Here is an 18686-nt window from a genome sequence, read left to right as displayed (position 1 = left end):
AATCAAAGGACTTTCTGAAGGATGCTGTTCCCAGGGCAATACCACAGTGGCCAGTCCCTATACACATAGTAAGGAAACACCTTACCCAAGCCAACAGATGCAGGTCTGTAGGAGACTAGCTCTGGCCTGTCAAAGGGTTCTTGGAGGGAAAAGAGAGGAATGAGGAAGTATTAGACAGAAATATAGGTGGAGCCAATGAGAAAGAGACTCAAGATAGCTTCGGGAGGGCCTGGTTAACACCCAGCCGGCCACCTTGACTTTAATCATGATGGGCTTTTTATACATCAGCAAGGGGAGGAGCAAAAGATCTCCCCCTCTGAAGGTCGAAGTATAAAGTATCAACAAGTGTAGACCCTTCAAAACACCTGGTAACCACGCCCTTGACCAAATCATTCCATTATGCAGCCCTGTTGGACAAAGCAAGCTCAGACTTTCTGACCTTGAGTAAGGCACACTAGGGAGCCTCTGCGGGCCACCACACAGGTCTATTACGATGACATGTCCCCAAACCAGGTACAACCATACACTAACATTCAGTTCTGAGGAAGCACCCCCAGCCCCACCCAGCACACCAGCAGTAAGGACTTGCACAGCTGTTCACACAGCACAAAACTTGGTTCTCAACTTCCTCTAAGAACAAAAAAAAGGAAGCTCTTCTCTTTTCATGCTCCCTTCCATTGATTCTCGCCACACCTAGGCATAGTGAACAAGATAAGTTCCTGTAAAGTGTCCCACCCAAGAAAGACACACGACATTGGCAAGCTAGGCCTTGCTGAGTCTGTCAGGACTACAGAGTTGGGCTCGTGGCTACTTCTTACTCTCCTGGCAAGCAGCCCCTCAACTTAGATAGAGGGACACAGAAAAATTATGGGAAAAAGTTCTTTATTTTTTTTCCGTTTTTTTGAGACAGGGTTTCTCTGTGTAGCCTTGGCTGTCCTGGAACTCACTCTGTAGGCCAAGATAGCTTCGAACTCACAAAGATCCACTTGCCTCTGCCTCTCAACTGCTATGATTAAAGGCATGCACCACCACCACCCAGCTAAGGCTGAAATTTTTCAAAACACTCATTTATTATACGTGCTAATATACAGGGGTAAGTGTGCACTATGTGTACATGTGGAGGTCAGAGGTCAACTACAGGTGTCAGTTCTCTCCTTCCATTGTGTGGTTCCTGAGGCTGAACCCAAGTCCTGCTTGGTGGCAAGCACCTTTACTCAGTGGGCTATCTCAATGGCTCAGTTCTGGAATTATTTATCCCAACAAACTTAACATGCTTAAGGCTATAAGCTATCATTCACAGTGCATTATTCAACATGGCTTATGCTAAAGTCACCAACCAGATGGAGGTCCCCTCTGAAATCTACCATGAAGACATCAAGTATAGGACTGTCACTTAGGAACAACCAAGTCTGTCACTTAAAAACGTTACATATCTGCTAAGATGTGGCTCAGTTGGTAAACTGCTTGCCAGGACAAAGCCCCACCATTAAAACAAAACAAAACAAAACAAAACAACAACAACAAAAACACCAGGTGTAGTGGTACATACCTATAATCCTAGCATTTTGGGAAGCAAAGGCAGAAGGATGAGGAGTTCAAAGTCATACTCTGCTATACAGAGAGCTGGAAACCAGCTTGGGATATATGACATGCTATCTCCAAAGGAAAAAAAAAGAAAAAGAAAAAGCCAAAAGCCTCTCTTAGCTCATCGCTCCTATAACTGCAAAGAAAGAGAAACCAAAAGATATTTTGGAAATTATTAGAAATGCATGTGTTGGATTACTAAAATGTAGCTTCGAATGTCTGTAAAGAACTCAGAGGTCATTAGCACTAACCAATGTTCCATTTGAATAACACACAATGTAGGTTTGTAGAAAAGCAGGAAACCTGTATTCTTTATTCAGTGGGCAAGTTTTAATTGATATAGACTCTAATTTACTAAATCCATAAAACAAAGGAGTCAGATGGAGATGTATCCAGGTTCTAGTCAAGAATAGGGAAGAGAATTGGGAAAAGGCTTTGTTCAGTATTTTCTCCCACAATTTTAAATTAAAAATAGGGCCACAGGAATAAGAATTTTTTAACTTTTATTTTAAGACTAAAATTTTCAGGTTTGATGGCACATGCTTTTATTCTCAGCACTCAGGAGGCTGAGGCAGGAGGACTGTCACAAACTCAAGGACAGTCTGAGCTACAAGTCGAGTTCCAGGCCAGGCTAGCTTAAATTAGTATATGCCAATATCAAACAAAATAAAGCAGGAAAAAAAAAGCAAAAACAAATAATATACCAGATCATTTCTTCTCTTTTGATTATTTTCTCAGGGCTGAAGATGGTTAAGAAGATCCATGTTTGGTTCCCAGCACTCACAACAACCTGTAACTCCAGCTTCAGGTGGTCTGCTGCCCTCTTCTGGCCTCTGTGAGCACCCACCCATACCTACCACCCCCCAACAAAGACATAAATAGAAGTAAACCTTTTTTTAATATTTTTTCATGGGAAAATAGGATCAGAAGCATCATGAATTGTTTTCAGTAAGAAACATAAAACATGTACTGGAGGCCAAAATATCACTACAGGCTGGGAAACATGTAAACCCAGGGCAGAGACACATAGTGTGCTTGTGGGTTTAAGGCTTCAGGGATTCCCTGGAATCAGGCAGGCCAGCCACTGCTGATAGACACCTCCAGGCTAATGGGCTCTCACTGGAGCCATGTGCACCTCCCACCACTGGGGGCTCTGCAGTAAGGGAACAAGCATGAGACAGGCTGCAGATTGAAAACCAAGCAGGCATCACTTCAGCAACCTGCACCTGAGAACGACTCTGAAAGAGAGCTTTGTTGCTCTTTGCCCCGAGTCTAGAGTCTGGTTTGATGTGGCAGGCAAGTAAGTGAGATCGAAGCTGCCCTCGTGGTGAGGTCAGACCTGTATGATTTGGGAGACCTGATCAGCTTTGGGCATCATCAAGAGTAGACCACTGCACTGGTGGTATTGGAGCAGGCTATGACATGCTTAGTTGCCAGTTCTGAATTTGTCCAGGACAGGTGCCTGAGGAAGGCTTCACAGGGTCCAATTCCCGTACAGGGCTTGGAAAAACAGATTAAGAGGCATTTCCTACAACCACTTGGCAGTTAAGACAAAACCTGTCTGCAAAATCGAGCATGGTAGCTCACACTTGTAATCCCAGTACTTGTGCGGATAAAGCAGAGAATCATGGTAAATGTAAGTTCAAAGCCAGCCTGGGCTACAGAGACCCTTTCTCAAAAACAAAAAAATGCAAAGCAACTACTGCCCGCAGCAGTATCCTTTGTCCTTCTACAGCAGAGACCTCCTCGGGAGCTAGCATTTTCATTGTGCCTGGGTTTTCTGAGATAAAGAGCTGCCATCCAACAGGGTGTCTACTGCTTTTATGGTAAATTAATCCGCCAAACTAACAAAGCTAAATGAGGAAAATAAAACCCCACATTCAAATAAACAGGGTCTCCTATTTACAGACAATTTAAATTCACAGAGAGGTAACTCCCTTGCTGAGACTCAGGGATTCAGGAGGTGACATTTACAATGGCCATTCGACTCACTAAGTCCACATTAGCCATGCTGTCGGCAGCCAAAGCTGACCACAAAATAAGTTACAAAAGTCACCCTCAGTAACTGAGACTTTATCCAAGACGCCAGATGGTGCTCAAAGAAAATCAGATTGGGCTCATCTTGGGATTTTATCTCAGCTAGGAAATTAGGTAGTGTCCAGGCAGGCATAAGGCGTTGATCAGTGGGGTGTCTTAAAAGCCAGCTGCTAGTAAGTCTGGAAGACCCAGGCCAAAGCAAGTCGTAGCATAACCCACAGAGGGGAAGGGATGGTGAAGAGGGTACTGATGGGTAAAAAATGCCCCCTGTACATCTGAAGACGGAAAAAGAGTATGTGTATTTTGCCCAGCGTTGTCTTCCATCACTTATTCTACAGGTCTACAGCATCTGCTTTCAATGAATGAGCCTGAACGACTGGAAAGCACGCAGGATCCAGGCCTGAGGCTCTACCCTTGGGAGAACATCTGAGGGGCACGGGTCAGTGCTGATGTCACCCCGCAGATCCAGCTGGCTTGCATCTCTCAGGGTTGGATTCCGGGGTGAGGATGAGCCCAAGACACCCACCCGGGCAGGCAGAAAGGAAGTCGGACTTCCTGGCCCACGCCAGCAGGCACACTCCAGGCGAGTCCGCGTCCCTACCGCCCGCCTGAGCCCATCCCCGCTCTCTCCACCACCCAGGTGCCTCCACGCTGGGCAGGGGCGGCCGCATGGAGAGGGCAGCCCGGCCCACTCACCGCACTCCGGGTACTGGTCCGCCCAGTCCCCCGACTGCGGGCAGCCGCCGCCCGCCGGGGCCTCCTGATGCTGCCGGTGCTGAAGCTCCTGCTTCAGCAAGGACAGCGGAGAGTAGTACTCGGTGGCCCGCGCGCAAGCCAGCGCCCCCAGCAGCAGCAGCAGCGACAGCACCACCCCGGCGCCCGAGCTGCCCCAGCAGCCGCAGCCGCGGCCGGCAGGTGCCATCTTCCTGCACGGCGCAGGCGCGGCTGTGCTCTGCCCGCCGCGGGCAGGTGGGCGCGGCGCGTGGCCGCAGTACCCCCCGGGAGTCGTAGTCCGCGTCCTCTCAGCCTCCAGCTCGCATCCAGCATCCGGACTACAAGTCCCAGTAAGCCCCTTGGCGCACCTTTCCGGGTCTAGTGCATGCGACTTCCGCCAGAGGCCGGAAGTAGGGGCCCTAGAGTGGCCATGGGGACGGGCGGGCGCAGGGGGTCGCTGTCCGGGAAGGGCACCGAGGGCGCGGCGACGGCTACCTCCCCTTGCTTGTACCGTTGTATCGAGTGCAACCGGGAGGCCCGGGAGCTGTACCGGGACTACAGTCACGGCGTACTCAAAATAACCATCTGCGTGAGCGCGCCAGGGGCGGGGCGCGGTTAGGAAGGTGGACCCGAACGCCCCGGGGTTGGGGGCGAGGCGAGGGTCCTTGAGCACGTCGGGGAGGAGTGGTTCTTATGATGGTGGGAAAGAGAAAGCAAGGAGTTCATGAGGACTTCAGCTAGGCCACTGACTTTCTAAGACTTATGACACCCAGGAGTGCTGGCGCATTTCTGTGACTCCAGCAGTCTACTAGCATGCCAGGCAGGAGGTAGATTACCACCAATTCGACGCCAGCCTTGGTTACCTAGAGAGAGCCTGTCTCAAACGAGTGAATGAGTGACGGAGAGAGATGTGATTCACTAGGGAAGTAGGCATTGTAGCAGAAAGTGTGTCATTCTCATGTTGAGCCTGAGGAGATGGAAGCAATGTTTCAGGTCTGGTGCAGTAGACATCTCTTAGAAGAAAATTGTGTCTTTTCAGGGTACTTGTCAATTAAATAGTAAATGTACGAAATGGAATAATTTAGCCAAAATAGAAAACATTCACTCCGGGCAGGGATGTTGCTCAGTTGGTAGAGTGCTTGCTTGACATGCATGAAACCTTAGATTCCATCTCCAGCACTACATAAATCCAAGAGGCATGGTGGTACACACCTGTACTCCCTGCAGTTGGGAGGGAGAGGCAAGAGGACCAGAAGTTCAAAACTATGAGCGGATGTGTGTGTGCTGGGAGCTGAACCCACGGTCCCTGTGAGAACAGCAAGTGTTCTTAACCACTGGGCCATTTCTCTAGTCCCCTACACAATGATTTTTGAGGCCAGCCTGGCTCAGAGACCCTGCCTTAAATTTTTTTTTTTAAAGTAATAAACTTTCAGTTAGTTGTTCTGCTGCTCGTGTGTGTGTGTGTGTGTGTGTGTGTGTGTGTGTGTGTGTGTGTGTTGTTTTTGTTGTTGTTGTTGTTTCCTTCTTATGTTCAAAGTGAAGGTAAGAGGAAAGAGTAGAGTGGGGTGCTGATAGAATGACAAGCAGGTCCCACTGATGGAGAAAGTCAGCTGACTTAAGTGAGCTCCCTATCTGTTGGGTGCTATGGAAGGAGGATAGGCAGCACACAGCATGCCACCTGGTACTAGAAGTCGCCCCTTAGGTTCAGGTCATTGGCATCATCTCATTGTAATAGTCTCCAGATGGCATGGTGGCATGCTTTCGTACCTTTCTAACCCCGACGTTAGAGAATTGTGGCTCCAGGTAATTAGCTTCTTGGAGCCCATGAAGCTCTGAGGAAGGAGACCCCTTGTGATCTAGTAACATCCACTGCACAGGCATCTGACTAACAGATACTGAAGGAATAGGGACTCTGTTTCCTCATGTTGGTTTTCCCCTCCTGTTTCCAAAAATTGTCTACTCCTAATCTTAAATGTGGGGTACTTTCTGAAAGTAAGATTTAGATAACTTTTGAAAGACAGAGAAAGGGACTTAGCAACTTAACAGTTTTGTTGTTTTTTAACAGTAATGTTGCATCTCTGGGCTTGAACCTCATGGATGCAGGGGGGAGGCAGGCTCTTCAGTGGCAAAGGAAGGGAAATCTGGGAAAGAGCTGGTGTCCTGATCTTGTGGTTAATCTTTTTTTTTTTTAAGATTTATTTATTTATTATGTACACAGAAGAGGTTGCCAGATCTCATTACAGATGGTTGTGAGCCACCATGTGGGTGCTGAGAATTGAACTCAGGACCTCTTGAAGAGCAGTCCTCTGAGTCATCTCTCCAGCCCCTTGTGGTTACTCTTTAACTCAGTCTTTGCTCGGGTAATCTGTAAAAATGTGAACCTCTGTGCCTCCATTTTGACAGATTGATATTTGAGGGAACAGCACAAGTACTGTTTGATCTGGTAGCTGGAAGAGCCTGTTATTTCTTACAATGGTGTGAACAAAGTGGAGAGTCTCTTCCAGGTGAAAGTGAATCTGTTTTATTATGAGGAAGTACAGGGTTACAATTCTCCGATGCACTTGACTTTTCCTGTAAGTTTTGATGTAACCAAAAGGTGGTCCTGGTATGTTTGTGTGCCTGTTAGTTCAGTTTCTGTTTTATCCTGTCAGCCTTTCAGAATGTCCACCTTGGAAGCTGAGGGAGTCTTGATTTGAGTGGCACAGACCCAGGCTGCACAACCCAGGTTCATGCCCACAGCTCAACACTCTCCACTGTCTCTGTGGTTCTTGATCTCATTGGAGACAAGCCCAGGCTTAGGATCGCTGACATTGTACCCTGATCTTTATCTAGCTGTAGCTCTCAGAAGCTAGAAGATAGGAACTTTGTTGAACACCTTCCTCCAAATCCTGAGCCACCGTCTCTACCACAGCCAAAGTATATTAGAGATTTGCTTTTAAAAAATCGTACAAACCAGGCGGGCAGTGGTGGCGCACGCCTTTAAACCCAGCACTCAGGAGGCAGAGGCAGGTGGATATCTGTGAGTTCGAGGCCAGCCTGGTCTACAGAGCGAGATCCAGGACAGGTGCCAAAAACTACACAGAGAAACCCTGTCTCGAAACCCCACCCTACCCTCCAAAAAATTGTACAAACCAAAAGTGGAATTGAAATTAGGATCTTCTAAAATACTTTTGTGCCTGCCATGAGTCTTTAAATCAAATTCTTTCCTGATTTTTTTTCTGTTTTGTTTTGTTTTTAGAGGCAAGATCTACCTATTCAGTGCATATTGGCTAACCTCAAACTCAGGATCCTCCAGTCTCTGTGTCTTAAATGCTGGGGTTACAGTTATGTGTTACCACACCTGGCTTTCTTTTTGGATTCTTGAATATAAATTTAAATATTAGCTAGAAGCGAATATTTAGTCATCATGAAGCCACTTACATGGGTGAACTTTTTGGTTTTTCTTATTGACTCTTTTGGTTTTTTGAGACAGGGTTTCGCTGTGTAGCTTTGCGCCTTTCCTGCATCTCGCTCTGTAGACCAGGCTGGCCTCGAACTCACAAAGATCCGCCTGTCTCTGCCTGCCAAGTGCTGGGATTAAAGGCGTGTGCCACCACTGCCCGGCATGGGTGAACATTTTTAATCTGAGGATTTTAAATAGGTGCTTATACATCTTGTCGCTGGGAAAATCTAAAACAGACTCCAATTTTTAAGTCCTTTAAAATTTCAAAATGTATTAATTTGTTTGCTCTAATATTACTTTGTTGCTTTTTTTTTTTCCAGAAATCTTGCCAGAAACCGGTAGACAAATATATTGAGTATGATCCTGTTATTATCTTGATTAATGCCATTTTATGCAAAGCTCAGGCCTATAGGCATATTCTTTTCAACACTAAAATAAATGTAAGTTGTGGTAGTTTAAATTTTTTAAAAATTCTGTGTGTATGTTGAAGGAGGAAGGATATGTGCACTTGATTGCAGGTGCCTGTGGAAGCTGGAGTTACAGGTAGTTGTGTGCCTCCTTCTTGGGTGCTGGGAACACAACTCCTGTCCTGTGCAAAAGCAGTACACCCTCTTAACTGCCAAGCCCTCTCTCCAACCTTGGACTTAAAAATCTTTAATGTTACTTGATGCTTTTGCACTTAAAAGAAACAATAACAATTTCAAGCAGAATTAAAGGATATGTAATAATTCTAACAGGAATTTTTTTTTTCACTAATCATGTCTGGAGGTTTTCTAGAAGGAATAGATACAAATTTAAAAGACTGTGCAGCACTTACTATGTTCCAGGATGTGTCACAGCAACGCAGACAACTAGTCTGGATTGTCTCTTGTGGATGACCTCTTAAAATGTTGACTTTGAGCAGAAGAAAACTAACCATATCTGGGTAGGTGTGTAGTTCCTTACCTCACTGCTGTGACCTGATACTTGAGAAGCAGCAGCTTCAGGTGGGCTCACAGGTTGAGTCTGTTGTGATGGAGAAGGCATGTCAGTGAAAGGGTGGGACTTAGTAGACCAGGAAATGGAAAGGGCCTGCCCGGGCTTAGCTGGCTGACTGTCTTCCCCTTTTCCAGGCCAGGGGCCCAGCCAGTGTGACAGTGCTGCCCACATTCAGTCTTTCCTCCTAGGTTAGTCCTGTTTGCAAACCCCTAAGACAAACTTGGAAGTGTACCTTATTAATATGCTAGGTGTTTTTTTAATCTGACCAGTTTAACAGCCCAAATCCAGGGCACAGTAGGAGACAATTACACCTAAATTTAGGAAGCAAACATTAAAAGAAAACTGTTTTTAAAAGCACAACTTAATGTGTTTTACACTCTGCTGTTAAGAGAATGCAGGAGCCAGGTGGTGGTGGACCACAACTTTAATCACAGCAGGGAGACAGAGGCAGGCAGATCTCTGAGTTTGAGGCCAGCCTGGTTTACAGAGCAAGTTCCAGAATAGCCAGGGCTACACAGAGGAACTCTATCTTAAAAAAACAAACAAAAGAATGCAGGGAATGAATAACAAGTCAGAAAGGTACTAACATTTAATGTTGGATTTTTCAAGATGTTCACTTACTTGGCTTACTGAACTATAAATGGCTTAATAGTTGGGATTGAGTTGACAGGTAAAATGCAAGACAGCCAGTTAAATTTGAAACTTGGATATATGGTGAAAACTTCATAGCATTCAGTCTGTCCCAATTATTGCATGGAATATACTTAAGACAGATTATTTGTTGTGAATCTAAAATTCAAATTTAACTGGGTATATGTTCTTAATTGCTTAGTCTGGGCAGAAGTAGACAGTACAGTAGTCTGCCCCTCAAATAATCAAGGCCTTTTTTAAAAAAAAAATTATTTATTTATTTGTTTATGTATATGAGTGCTCTATCTGCATGTATGCCTTTATGCCAGAAGAGGGCATCAGACTCCACTATAGATAGTTGTAAGCCACCATGTGGTTGCTGGGAATTGAACACAGGACCTCTGGAAGAACAGCCAGTGCTCTTAACCACGGCGCTATCTCTCTAGCCCAATCAAGGCCTTTTAATTGACCAGAGTGTCAATTTTCAAGCTTGCTTACACACTGAAAATTTCCTGTTGGGGTGCAGGAGACCTCCCCCAGGCCAGCTCAGCATCTTTGTGGATGGCATACACCTTTCCCCAGATGTTTCCAGAGAGCAACCAGAGAACCTATATGCCAGCTGAGGAGCCTCAGAACCGGAGACTGGTTCGGGTCAGGTCAGGTTCACATACATGCTTTCTCATGTCCACTGTAAATTACTGGAGAAAGCTCAGTTTACAGGAAAGATAGGTCGGGGAAAGGCCAATTCTTACCACTTAGTGTTTTCTATTTGGTAATCTACCATATGGTTTTTTTCTCTTTCATTGACCCAATATTCATTCAGCCCAGAGGCTTTTTTTTTTTTAATTCCTGTTCAGACTAATAGTTTATGTGGTGTCCTGAAATCTTTAGATTAGCTGGGTGTGATGGTGTACACCTTTAATTCCAACACTCAAGGCAGAGGCAGGTGGATTTGAGGCCAGCCTGGTCTACTGAGTTTCAAGACAGCCAGGACTACGCAGAGAAACCTATTTTAGAAAACAAACAAAAAATCTTTAAATTCATCCTCTTCTGACTCATCCACCCATGTCAGTCACATAAATGTTGTATTTGACTATGTATGGATTAGAGTTGAACTGTTAAAAGCAATGATTCCTATAGGGATGCACGTTAGGGTCTCTCCAGGAATTCTGCAAAATACACCTATCCAGGTTTTACTCCTAAAAAGCTGACTCCAGACTGGGTCCTTTGATGGTCCAAGTTTGGAATTCCCCATGAGGTTCCAATAGACACTGCTAGTTAAGAACTTATGACTTACATAACTAATTTAATTAACCAGTTAATAACATTGGCAAATCCACCTGGGGCATTCTCAGTACAATTACTGAGTAGAATGTGCTGCACATTTATAGTCTTATTAGTACTTGGAAGGCTGAGGCAGGAGGGCTATCTTAAGTTTCAGACCAGCTTTGGCTACATAGCAAGACCTTATCTGAAAAAAACAAACAAAACAAACAAACAAACCAGAATAAAGCCTACAGCTGCTTAGCTGCGGTGTGCCTGTTGGTGTGCAGTCAGCCACATGTTTGACCTGACCCGAGGACACTGTCTTTGACTGTCAGATCCATGGGAAACTCTGCATGTTTTGTTTGCTTTGTGAAGCATACCTGAGGTGGTGGCAGCTGCAGGACTCGAGCCAGAGCACAGCCCCTGATGACCTGATCCGGTATGCCAAGGAGTGGGACTTCTACAGGATGTTTGTGATTGCGTCTTTTGGTAAGCAGATTCTGACTCACTGCTCTCGTTAAAGACAGTCAACACAGGACTGGAGACTGCACCTTCAGCCCAGACACTAACCTGCCTGGGGAGTTTGTCTGAACCACCTGCTTGCATTGTCTTAAATATTTGGTAGAGAAATAATAATAGTATACTTCTCAGACTAGGACATTTTGTAGAATACTTTAAACTGTTTTTAAGTTCTTATTGTCCACCTTGAAGAGTGCATCTGTCCTCTCACTGAAAACACATTAATAATTACCTGATATTTCCCAGTCCATTGGGCTAACTGCTTTGTGCAAATGTCCAACAGTGAGTTTACTGTTTGGGGTACTGCATCCAAGGAATTGGACTACTCCCCAAACTTACCTCTGTGTGAAAAGTTCCTTTCGTTGAAATTGAAATTCATGGCTTTCTCTCTAGGGTCCAAATTACATTGAATTAATTTCTGTGACAACTTTATTTTTAGTTTCCTTTCTTCTCTGGCCTCAGAGGCCTTTGACTTAAGCCAGGCTGTGGCATACATTTGTACTCCCAGCTACTCTGGAGCCTAAGGCAGAAGGGTTGCTGGAACAGAAGCTTTGAGGCCAGTATTGGCAAAACAATGAGACTCCATCTCAAAAATAAATTAAAAATAGCCCTTCAGCTAATCACGAGGCACTGTCAGAAATTCTCTGAGTATGATGCCTTCCACATCTTATTCTGGACCATTTGTCCTCTTTGTCCTGTCTGCCATTATCCCTATCCTCCCTTGCATCTCATGGATCTGCTCAGAACTCCCAGGTACCGATGTCTGACATGGACCTTTCTCCTGACCTCTGGATCCTGTGTCTACCTGCTGCTTACCAGCCCTACTGGACAGCTAGTGAGTTCTCGTCTCTAAGCCTGGTCTTACTCTGCCTCTGCCCACAGCCTCCCACTGCAGATTGCCAAGATCAAAGCCTTGGGGTCCTGCCTGAAACCTTTCTTTGGAGCCTTCAGTTCAGTCATTGGAGGCCTCATTCAGTCTACCTTCAGAACAGTTCTATTCCTGCTTCCCATTGCCTCCATATCTGGCTAGAATACCATGGCTCAGACCTGATGCTGTACCCGAGGTCTCTTCTTCATACAAAATGTTCCCTTTCTGATGAGCCCAGTGCCCATGTATGGATCTGTGTGTAGCTCTTTCCAGCTTTCTGTAGTTTTCTGTACACTGACCGTCTTTGCAGTGGGACAAGCCCCTTGCTCCCCATGGATCTCATTGCACCTTCTGCTGCCACTCAAGCCCACTCTAACCCAGCTGCTTTAGACACATTCAGTGAGCCTCCAGCTGATGGCCTTTGACCTGGCTTTTCCCTTTTCTCCAGTGCTTGTCTATGATGTCCCCATGTCAGACTTCCTCATGTCGCTGGGGTCTTGGCTTCAATCTCATCTTGGTGACACTTATCCTTATAACACTTCTACCTTCTCCCTGACACCCGTTTCCTGCCCTGCTTTGCTATGCCTCTCTCAAGGTACACGCCGTCGCACCTACTACAAGTGCTGTGATTATTATCAACTTCTTACTGATTTGCCTTCGCCCAATTAGATTAAACCCAGTGAGTGTTTGGCCTATCATGACTGCTCAGTAGACATTTGTCTGAGTAATGAACGAGGGGTTGCATACAAATGAACATACAGTCCAACCTGAGCATGTCCCATCAGTTAAACTGGAATTACTCATTCACTGTCCAGCATTGCTGGCTGACTTAAGAAGTACTCTGTATTCATGTGGTAGACACTGGAGAGGCATCAATGAAAAAATAAAAACAACCACAAAACACTGATTTTCTCTCCTTTTGGGAGCTTAGAATTAAGGATGGGTTGTGATCTGTTTACTTGGGTTTATGACTATTTTAATAACCATAATACACATTTAGTCCATAATTAAGATATAATTTGGACTCTGTTGCAACTTTAAAAAGCTTAATGTAGAATGTTTCTTTATTCTCTGTCTAACTAAAACTTGAAATGCACAGGATTTATTACTATTTACATCTTATAGACAGTAATAGAAAAATACTCAAGGGAAGTAGAGATAGCTTAGTGGTTAAGAGCATGTAAAGATCTGGCAGAGGACCACAGTTTGGTTCACAGCACCCACACTGGGTATCTCACAGCTTCTTGTAACTCCAGCTTCAGGGGATCAGATGCCCTCTTCTGGCCTCCACAGACACTGGCACTCATGTATATACCTACACAGACAGGCACAGATAATTAAAAGTAAAATAAACCTTAAAAAAAAAATGAGGAATTCCAACCCACTCAAGAGCTAAACATAACAATTTCAGGCTTTAAAGTAAAGTTTTCTCAGGATTGGTGGCTCACATGTATACTCCCAGATAGGATCCCAGAACTTTTGTTTTTTGTTTGTTTGTTTGTTTGTTTGTTTTGTTTTTGAGAGGGTTTCTTTGTATAGTACTTGATGTCCTGGAACTCACTCTATCTGTAGACCAGGCTGGCCTCGAACTCACAGAGATCTGCCTGCATCTGCTTCCCAAGTGCTGGGATTAGTGTGCACCACCACCACCACCAACCAGCTGATCCCAGAACTTTGAGATGCAGTAAGGCCAGAAGTTTGAGACCAACCTGGGCATCGTAGCAGGGCACCAGCCCTCACTCTCAGCCCAAAAAGAAAACTCTAAAACCTGTTGAAATGTATTTCTTAAATCATGCCAGCAGGATTTAACACAAAGCCTGTGCATGTGTGCATATGTGTGTATGTGTGTGTAAGAAAACTGTATTATTAAGGTGTTTCTTATGACATCTGTGTTGGAATTAGGATTTCCTTGTTTTTCAGGGGTTAGATTTGGGTAAGATATCTGTATTTCTCTCATTTGCTTCATAGAACAAGCTGCCTTTTTTGCTGGCATTTTCGCTTTTCTGTGGGTAGAGCAACCCATGACAGCAAAAAAGAAGCCCAACTTCATTTTACTACTGAAAGCACTGCTGTTGTCCAGCTATGGGAAGCTCCTGCTGATCCCAGCCGTCATCTGGGAACATGACTACACACCTTTGTGCCTCAGGCTCATTAAAGTGTTTGTCCTGACATCGAATTTCCAGGCAATCAGAGGTGAGTATGTCCCTTTTTATTTGACATGTCAGCTTCCAGCCTTTATGGAAGGCTGAAGTCTTGGCCCTGGGGCATCAGATTTGCTGAACCTGAGCTCTCCACAGACCCTTGTTGGTCTTGAGTGTGCCATTAGAGTCCTCCACACAGCAGACACTTAGGATCACTCAGTTCAGCCACATGGTGCTGCATGTCTTCAGTGCACATTCATCCACACCATCTCTCCTGTGGGCTAGGTAGCAGCCTTTTGTTACCTCCACTTTATGAATGGCTTGTCCAGAGTTACAAGACTGAGAGCAGTTGTCTGGCCAAGAGAGAATGCCAGGTGCCTGCCTCCCATACGAAGACAGTTCCCACCTGCCAGATGAGTCTTCACTTTTTAGGCACTGTGAAAAGCACTGTTGTGAGTGAAGCCGCTACTGGACTTCTTGCCACAATGCTGCTCTTCCTGAACCATGAAGCTGCAAGTGCAGCTTCCTTTCTGTTAGTCTCTCTAAACCTTCCAGGTGGAGGGTGGTGCTTGTTTTGAAACAATCTCTCTCTGCAGACCAGGCTGTCCTTAAACTCATTGCGGTCCATGTATGTGAACCTTCCAAGTGCTGGGATTATAGGCAGGAACCACCACACCCAGTTTATTCTTTATTTCATGGGCTTCTGCCTCTTTGCTTGAGAAGAGCTTGATGCTTGTGTTAGAAGGAGAGATTGTTTGAGGACATGTCGAGCAGGGTGGGTTTCCTCAGATCAGCTTCATGCCCCAGTTTCCAGTTCTCAGCACCATGCAGCGCACAGGCCCTGCTGTCGTGTCTTGGGAATCCCTAGGACAACTTGCTGTCTTTGCTTTCTAGTTACTCTGAACATCAGCCGCAGGCTCTCCCTGCTGGCCGTCCTGAGCGGCTTGTTGCTGGAGAGCGTCATGGTCTACTTCTTCCAGAGGATGGAGTGGGACGTGGGCAGTGACTGTGCGGTCTACAAGACTCAGGACTTCTGAAGGTACTGGAAACATCTGGTTTCTCTGGAATTCACCTTGCCTGGGAGACATGAGTAATCTCATCTATTTATTCCACATGGGGCGCCAACAACAAACCGAAGAAATGGTTCCACCCAAGTCTAGTTCCATGAGTTGTGGTTACTGACAGGAATATGGCAATTTCCTAGGCAGCCATGCCACCAAGAAGTCTCCTCAGAATCTATTAACCGCTGGTGGATCCTGGGGAGGGATAGGGTCTTGCAAACCTCCCCATAACTGAATGTTAATAGGCTTAGCTCAACATGAGTCATAATAGCTGCTGAGAGTTGAGGACAGTGGCTGTGAGGTGCCTGGAGGTCAGCATTCCACGAAAATTCTATCAGACATGGGTCCTCTTCTGCTAGATGGCAGGGTGGTGTGGCTAAGTTGGTGGTGCATATGGCCTCTCCCCTCGCATCCTCTGCTTCAGGCTGTCTGTCCTCCAGGAGGACTGGGGTGTTGGGCTCCCTGTGTCCTTCTCTTGACCCCCCTCACTTCTCCCCACCTGTCCTCATAGTCTAGCCCACTCCGGCCCTTGCTAGGGCTACAGGCTCTGACTCCATCCATCCATTGACCGCTGGCTGCTGCCTTTCCCAGCTGTTCTCTCCTTCTCCCCCTTAACTCCTGTCTCCCAGTCTCTTCCCCTCCAGATTCAAATCCCTCTACTTCTGACTTGTCCTGCATCTCTCAACCACACGTGGACCCTGAAGGGAGCTGCTGAGTGGTTCTCTGCCAGGCCCTCAAAATACTTATACTTCCTGCCTTCCACCTTGCCTGCCAAGGCCTGTGTCTACACAAGGCTCAAGATTCTTGAGTGGGTGGTCTCTGCTGGTCATGTGATCTCAGCAGGACTCTGGCCTCTGAGAACTCTCCTGTCTAAGACCTGAATCGTCCCGCACTTCTCCTCAGCCACCCTGCCACCCTGTGTTGACAGTGGCTGTGGATTCCTTCAGTTTGTTCTTCGTCCGTGGTATTCCTTCCTTCTCTTGTCTTGTCTTCTGCTGTGTGCAGCCCCCTTGGGACCGATTCTGACCTGTGGGCCCCATTCCTCCACATGAGGAAGCAGAATCCTAGGTTGAAACGCAGGAGGACCCATAGCAGGAAGGGAGGCCACGCTCCCACTCCCTCCTCCTCCTTCAGTCTGTGTCACCTTGCATGTGGAGCTCCCAGCCCCTCCTGCCCTGCAGTGCAGCCCTGCCTCGTGCTGTGCTTTGAGCCAGCTCCTCTTCCTTCCTTCTGGGTCTTCGGAGGTGTCGCTGCTGGGCCTGTCCTCTCTGCCCCGTGCGCACGTGTGTACAGCTCTTTATTCTGAACGTCTGTCTGAGCTGCTGGTCTCCCTGCCTTCCCCTTTGTGAACAGCTCTTTCCACGCCCTGAGTCCACAGGCCTGAACGTCACAGGAGCTACTGTATCTATGTACCTCGTGGTCTGTTTCTCAGACCTGCTTGCCTGCTTGAAGCGTGATCCTAATTAGTCTTAACAATAAAAACCCAGAGTCAGAGATTGAGGGTGAAAGCTGAACAATCAGAGATGCAGAGCAGCCAGCCACCTGAAACTTCTTACCTCCACGAAATCTCAGATGGAAAGGGCATCCTGTCTCCACGAATCTTCAGACTAAATGGGCTGAGAGCCTATCTCCACCTGCCTTATGTTCTTCCACCTTCTGATTGTGCTGGGACTGAAGGCGTGTGCCACCACTGCCTGGCTCTGTTTCTTTTAGACTGGTTCAATCTCATGTAGCCCAGGGTGGCCTCAAACTCTTGATCTTCCTGCTTCCTCCTCCCTAGTGCTGGGATTAAAGGTGTGTGCCAGCACTGCCTGGCCTCTGTGGTTAACCAGTGGCTTAGGTCTGCACTCTGATCTCCAGGAGAGCTTTATTTGTCAGAACACAAATAAAATATCATACAACACCTGCTGGTGCTGGAATTCTAGCCCCACTCCTTCCTTCATGTGAAGAAGTGGCCTACTCCTCCCAGCCCCCTCTCCTCTGCCCAGTGCTGGGTCCTGTCCCCTGCCTGACACTTGGTGAATCTAAAAGTGTGGCCCTCCATCCAATATGCCCACACTCCAACTGCTACTGTTTTCTACATTCTTTTACAGAATGCCACATTCACTCCTGAGGGAGGATACCTCTCCACACTCCATCCTGGGCTTCCACCCCATTGGCACCTCACAGCAGCTGCCTTCCAGATTCTACCCTAGGCCACCCTGGGCTGGGTTTCCCCAGTGTTGCTGTGCATCTGGTTGTTTGCTGTCATTTGTGTAAGGCAGGAAACTCAGCTCATGAGTCTTTAGAGCCCACTACAGAGCCAGAGGCCTGGTTTGTTATCCTATAGTTTGTTCTGTCTGTCTCCTTGATATTGCACCCGGAGAGACCCTGCCTCAGGCTCCGCTGGGTCCTCCGTGGCTCCCAGCCAGCCTTGGAAGTAAGTCTGTGGTGATCAGAACAGCCCTTCAGAGTTGTCTTCTGTTGTCCACAGCTTTATTCTTCTTTCTCTGTGGCAGGACCAGCTACCTCAAAAGAGAAGGCGCAAGAGAAACCAAGGCCCTCACTTTCTGGGAGTGGAGTGAAGGACTGGGGATTCCTGAACATACCCAGACACCCCCAGGAAGATCTGAACCACCTCGACACAAGGCTGAGAGCACTGAGTGACACGTGGGCAGGCACCATGGTCCCCAGTAATGGAAGGGCTCAGCGCCATCCCTTTGGCATGTTTATGTCCTTTAAAATAGTACATTAAAAATCATACTTTGTGTTTTTCTGACAGAAGCACTTTTCTCTTAAGTAGTCTTTCAGAATAAATCAAGTTTTTTATACATTTCTTATTTGTCTTTTGAATTGCCTGAGCCAGAAATAACCAAGTATCTTAGTTATTTCTACCATGACTAGGGTACTTTATAAAAGAAAGTGTTTCAGCCAAGAGGTGGTGGCGCACGCCTTTAACCCCAGCACTCAGGAGACAGAGCCAGGCGGATTTCTGCGAGTTCAAGGCCAGCCTGGGCTACAGAGTGAGTTCTAGGACAGGCTCCAAAGCTACACAGAGAAACCCTGTCTCAAAAAAACAAAATATGTGTATGGGATTATGGGGACCATTCTCATTCCAACCACCAAAATCAGAAAAGCCCCTGAATGGCACAAACCAGAGGTGAATTATACTCCCCACCAGAGAAGGGACAAGATCAAGTCCCCCTTGTTCTTGGTCTGATGGACAGCCTCTACCTATCTGTAGCCTAGTGGCGGGTCTCTGGGGGTATTTCTTTGTTAAGAAAAAGAACAACTTGCCGTTCTTCAAATACAGTGCGGGGAAGGGAGACCAGAAGGAGTTTTGAAAGGAGAGCACTCAGGTGACCAGAACCAGGTTTCAGTGAGTCTGACTCCGAGGGAAACAGTGAATGAAAAGAAGTGAACATGTGCTGGGACCCTGACAGTTCTAACAGTCCGGCTTGTGCCTA

General features: G+C 46.5%; 2 protein-coding genes across 9 annotated transcripts in view; one reads left to right on the top strand and one right to left on the bottom strand.

The window, feature by feature from the left end:
- The window catches only part of Ttc13 (tetratricopeptide repeat domain 13), a 57238-nt gene extending 52661 nt beyond the window's left edge, over positions 1 to 4577 (bottom strand). For 6 of the 8 annotated variants that reach the window (XM_052729222.1, XM_052729223.1, XM_052729224.1 and 3 more), the window contains exon 1: positions 4318 to 4577. In XM_052729222.1, coding sequence (XP_052585182.1) covers positions 4318 to 4543 — 226 coding nt within the window. In that variant the 5' untranslated portion in view covers positions 4544 to 4577. The remainder of the gene's footprint in view (positions 1 to 4317) is intronic. The other 2 variants (XM_052729226.1, XM_052729229.1) reach the window with 1 other exon arrangement.
- Positions 4578 to 4745: 168 nt separating this feature from the next.
- Positions 4746 to 18055, top strand: Arv1 (ARV1 homolog, fatty acid homeostasis modulator). Its single transcript, XM_052729231.1, has 6 exons — positions 4746 to 4924; positions 8098 to 8217; positions 10987 to 11140; positions 14007 to 14231; positions 15074 to 15218; positions 17739 to 18055. The coding sequence occupies exons 1-5, from the start codon at positions 4766 to 4768 to the stop codon at positions 15214 to 15216; spliced, it is 801 nt and encodes a 266-aa protein (XP_052585191.1). The 5' UTR covers positions 4746 to 4765; the 3' UTR covers positions 15217 to 15218; positions 17739 to 18055.
- Positions 18056 to 18686: the final 631 nt, after the last annotated feature.

Source organism: Peromyscus californicus, unplaced genomic scaffold, assembly GCF_007827085.1.
Source record: "Peromyscus californicus insignis strain IS unplaced genomic scaffold, ASM782708v3 Scaffold_8__1_contigs__length_139910024, whole genome shotgun sequence".
NCBI classification, from domain to species: Eukaryota; Metazoa; Chordata; class Mammalia; order Rodentia; family Cricetidae; genus Peromyscus; species Peromyscus californicus.
The sequence above is the reverse complement of the archived record's forward strand: the minus strand, read 5'-3'. Positions and strand labels throughout refer to the sequence as shown.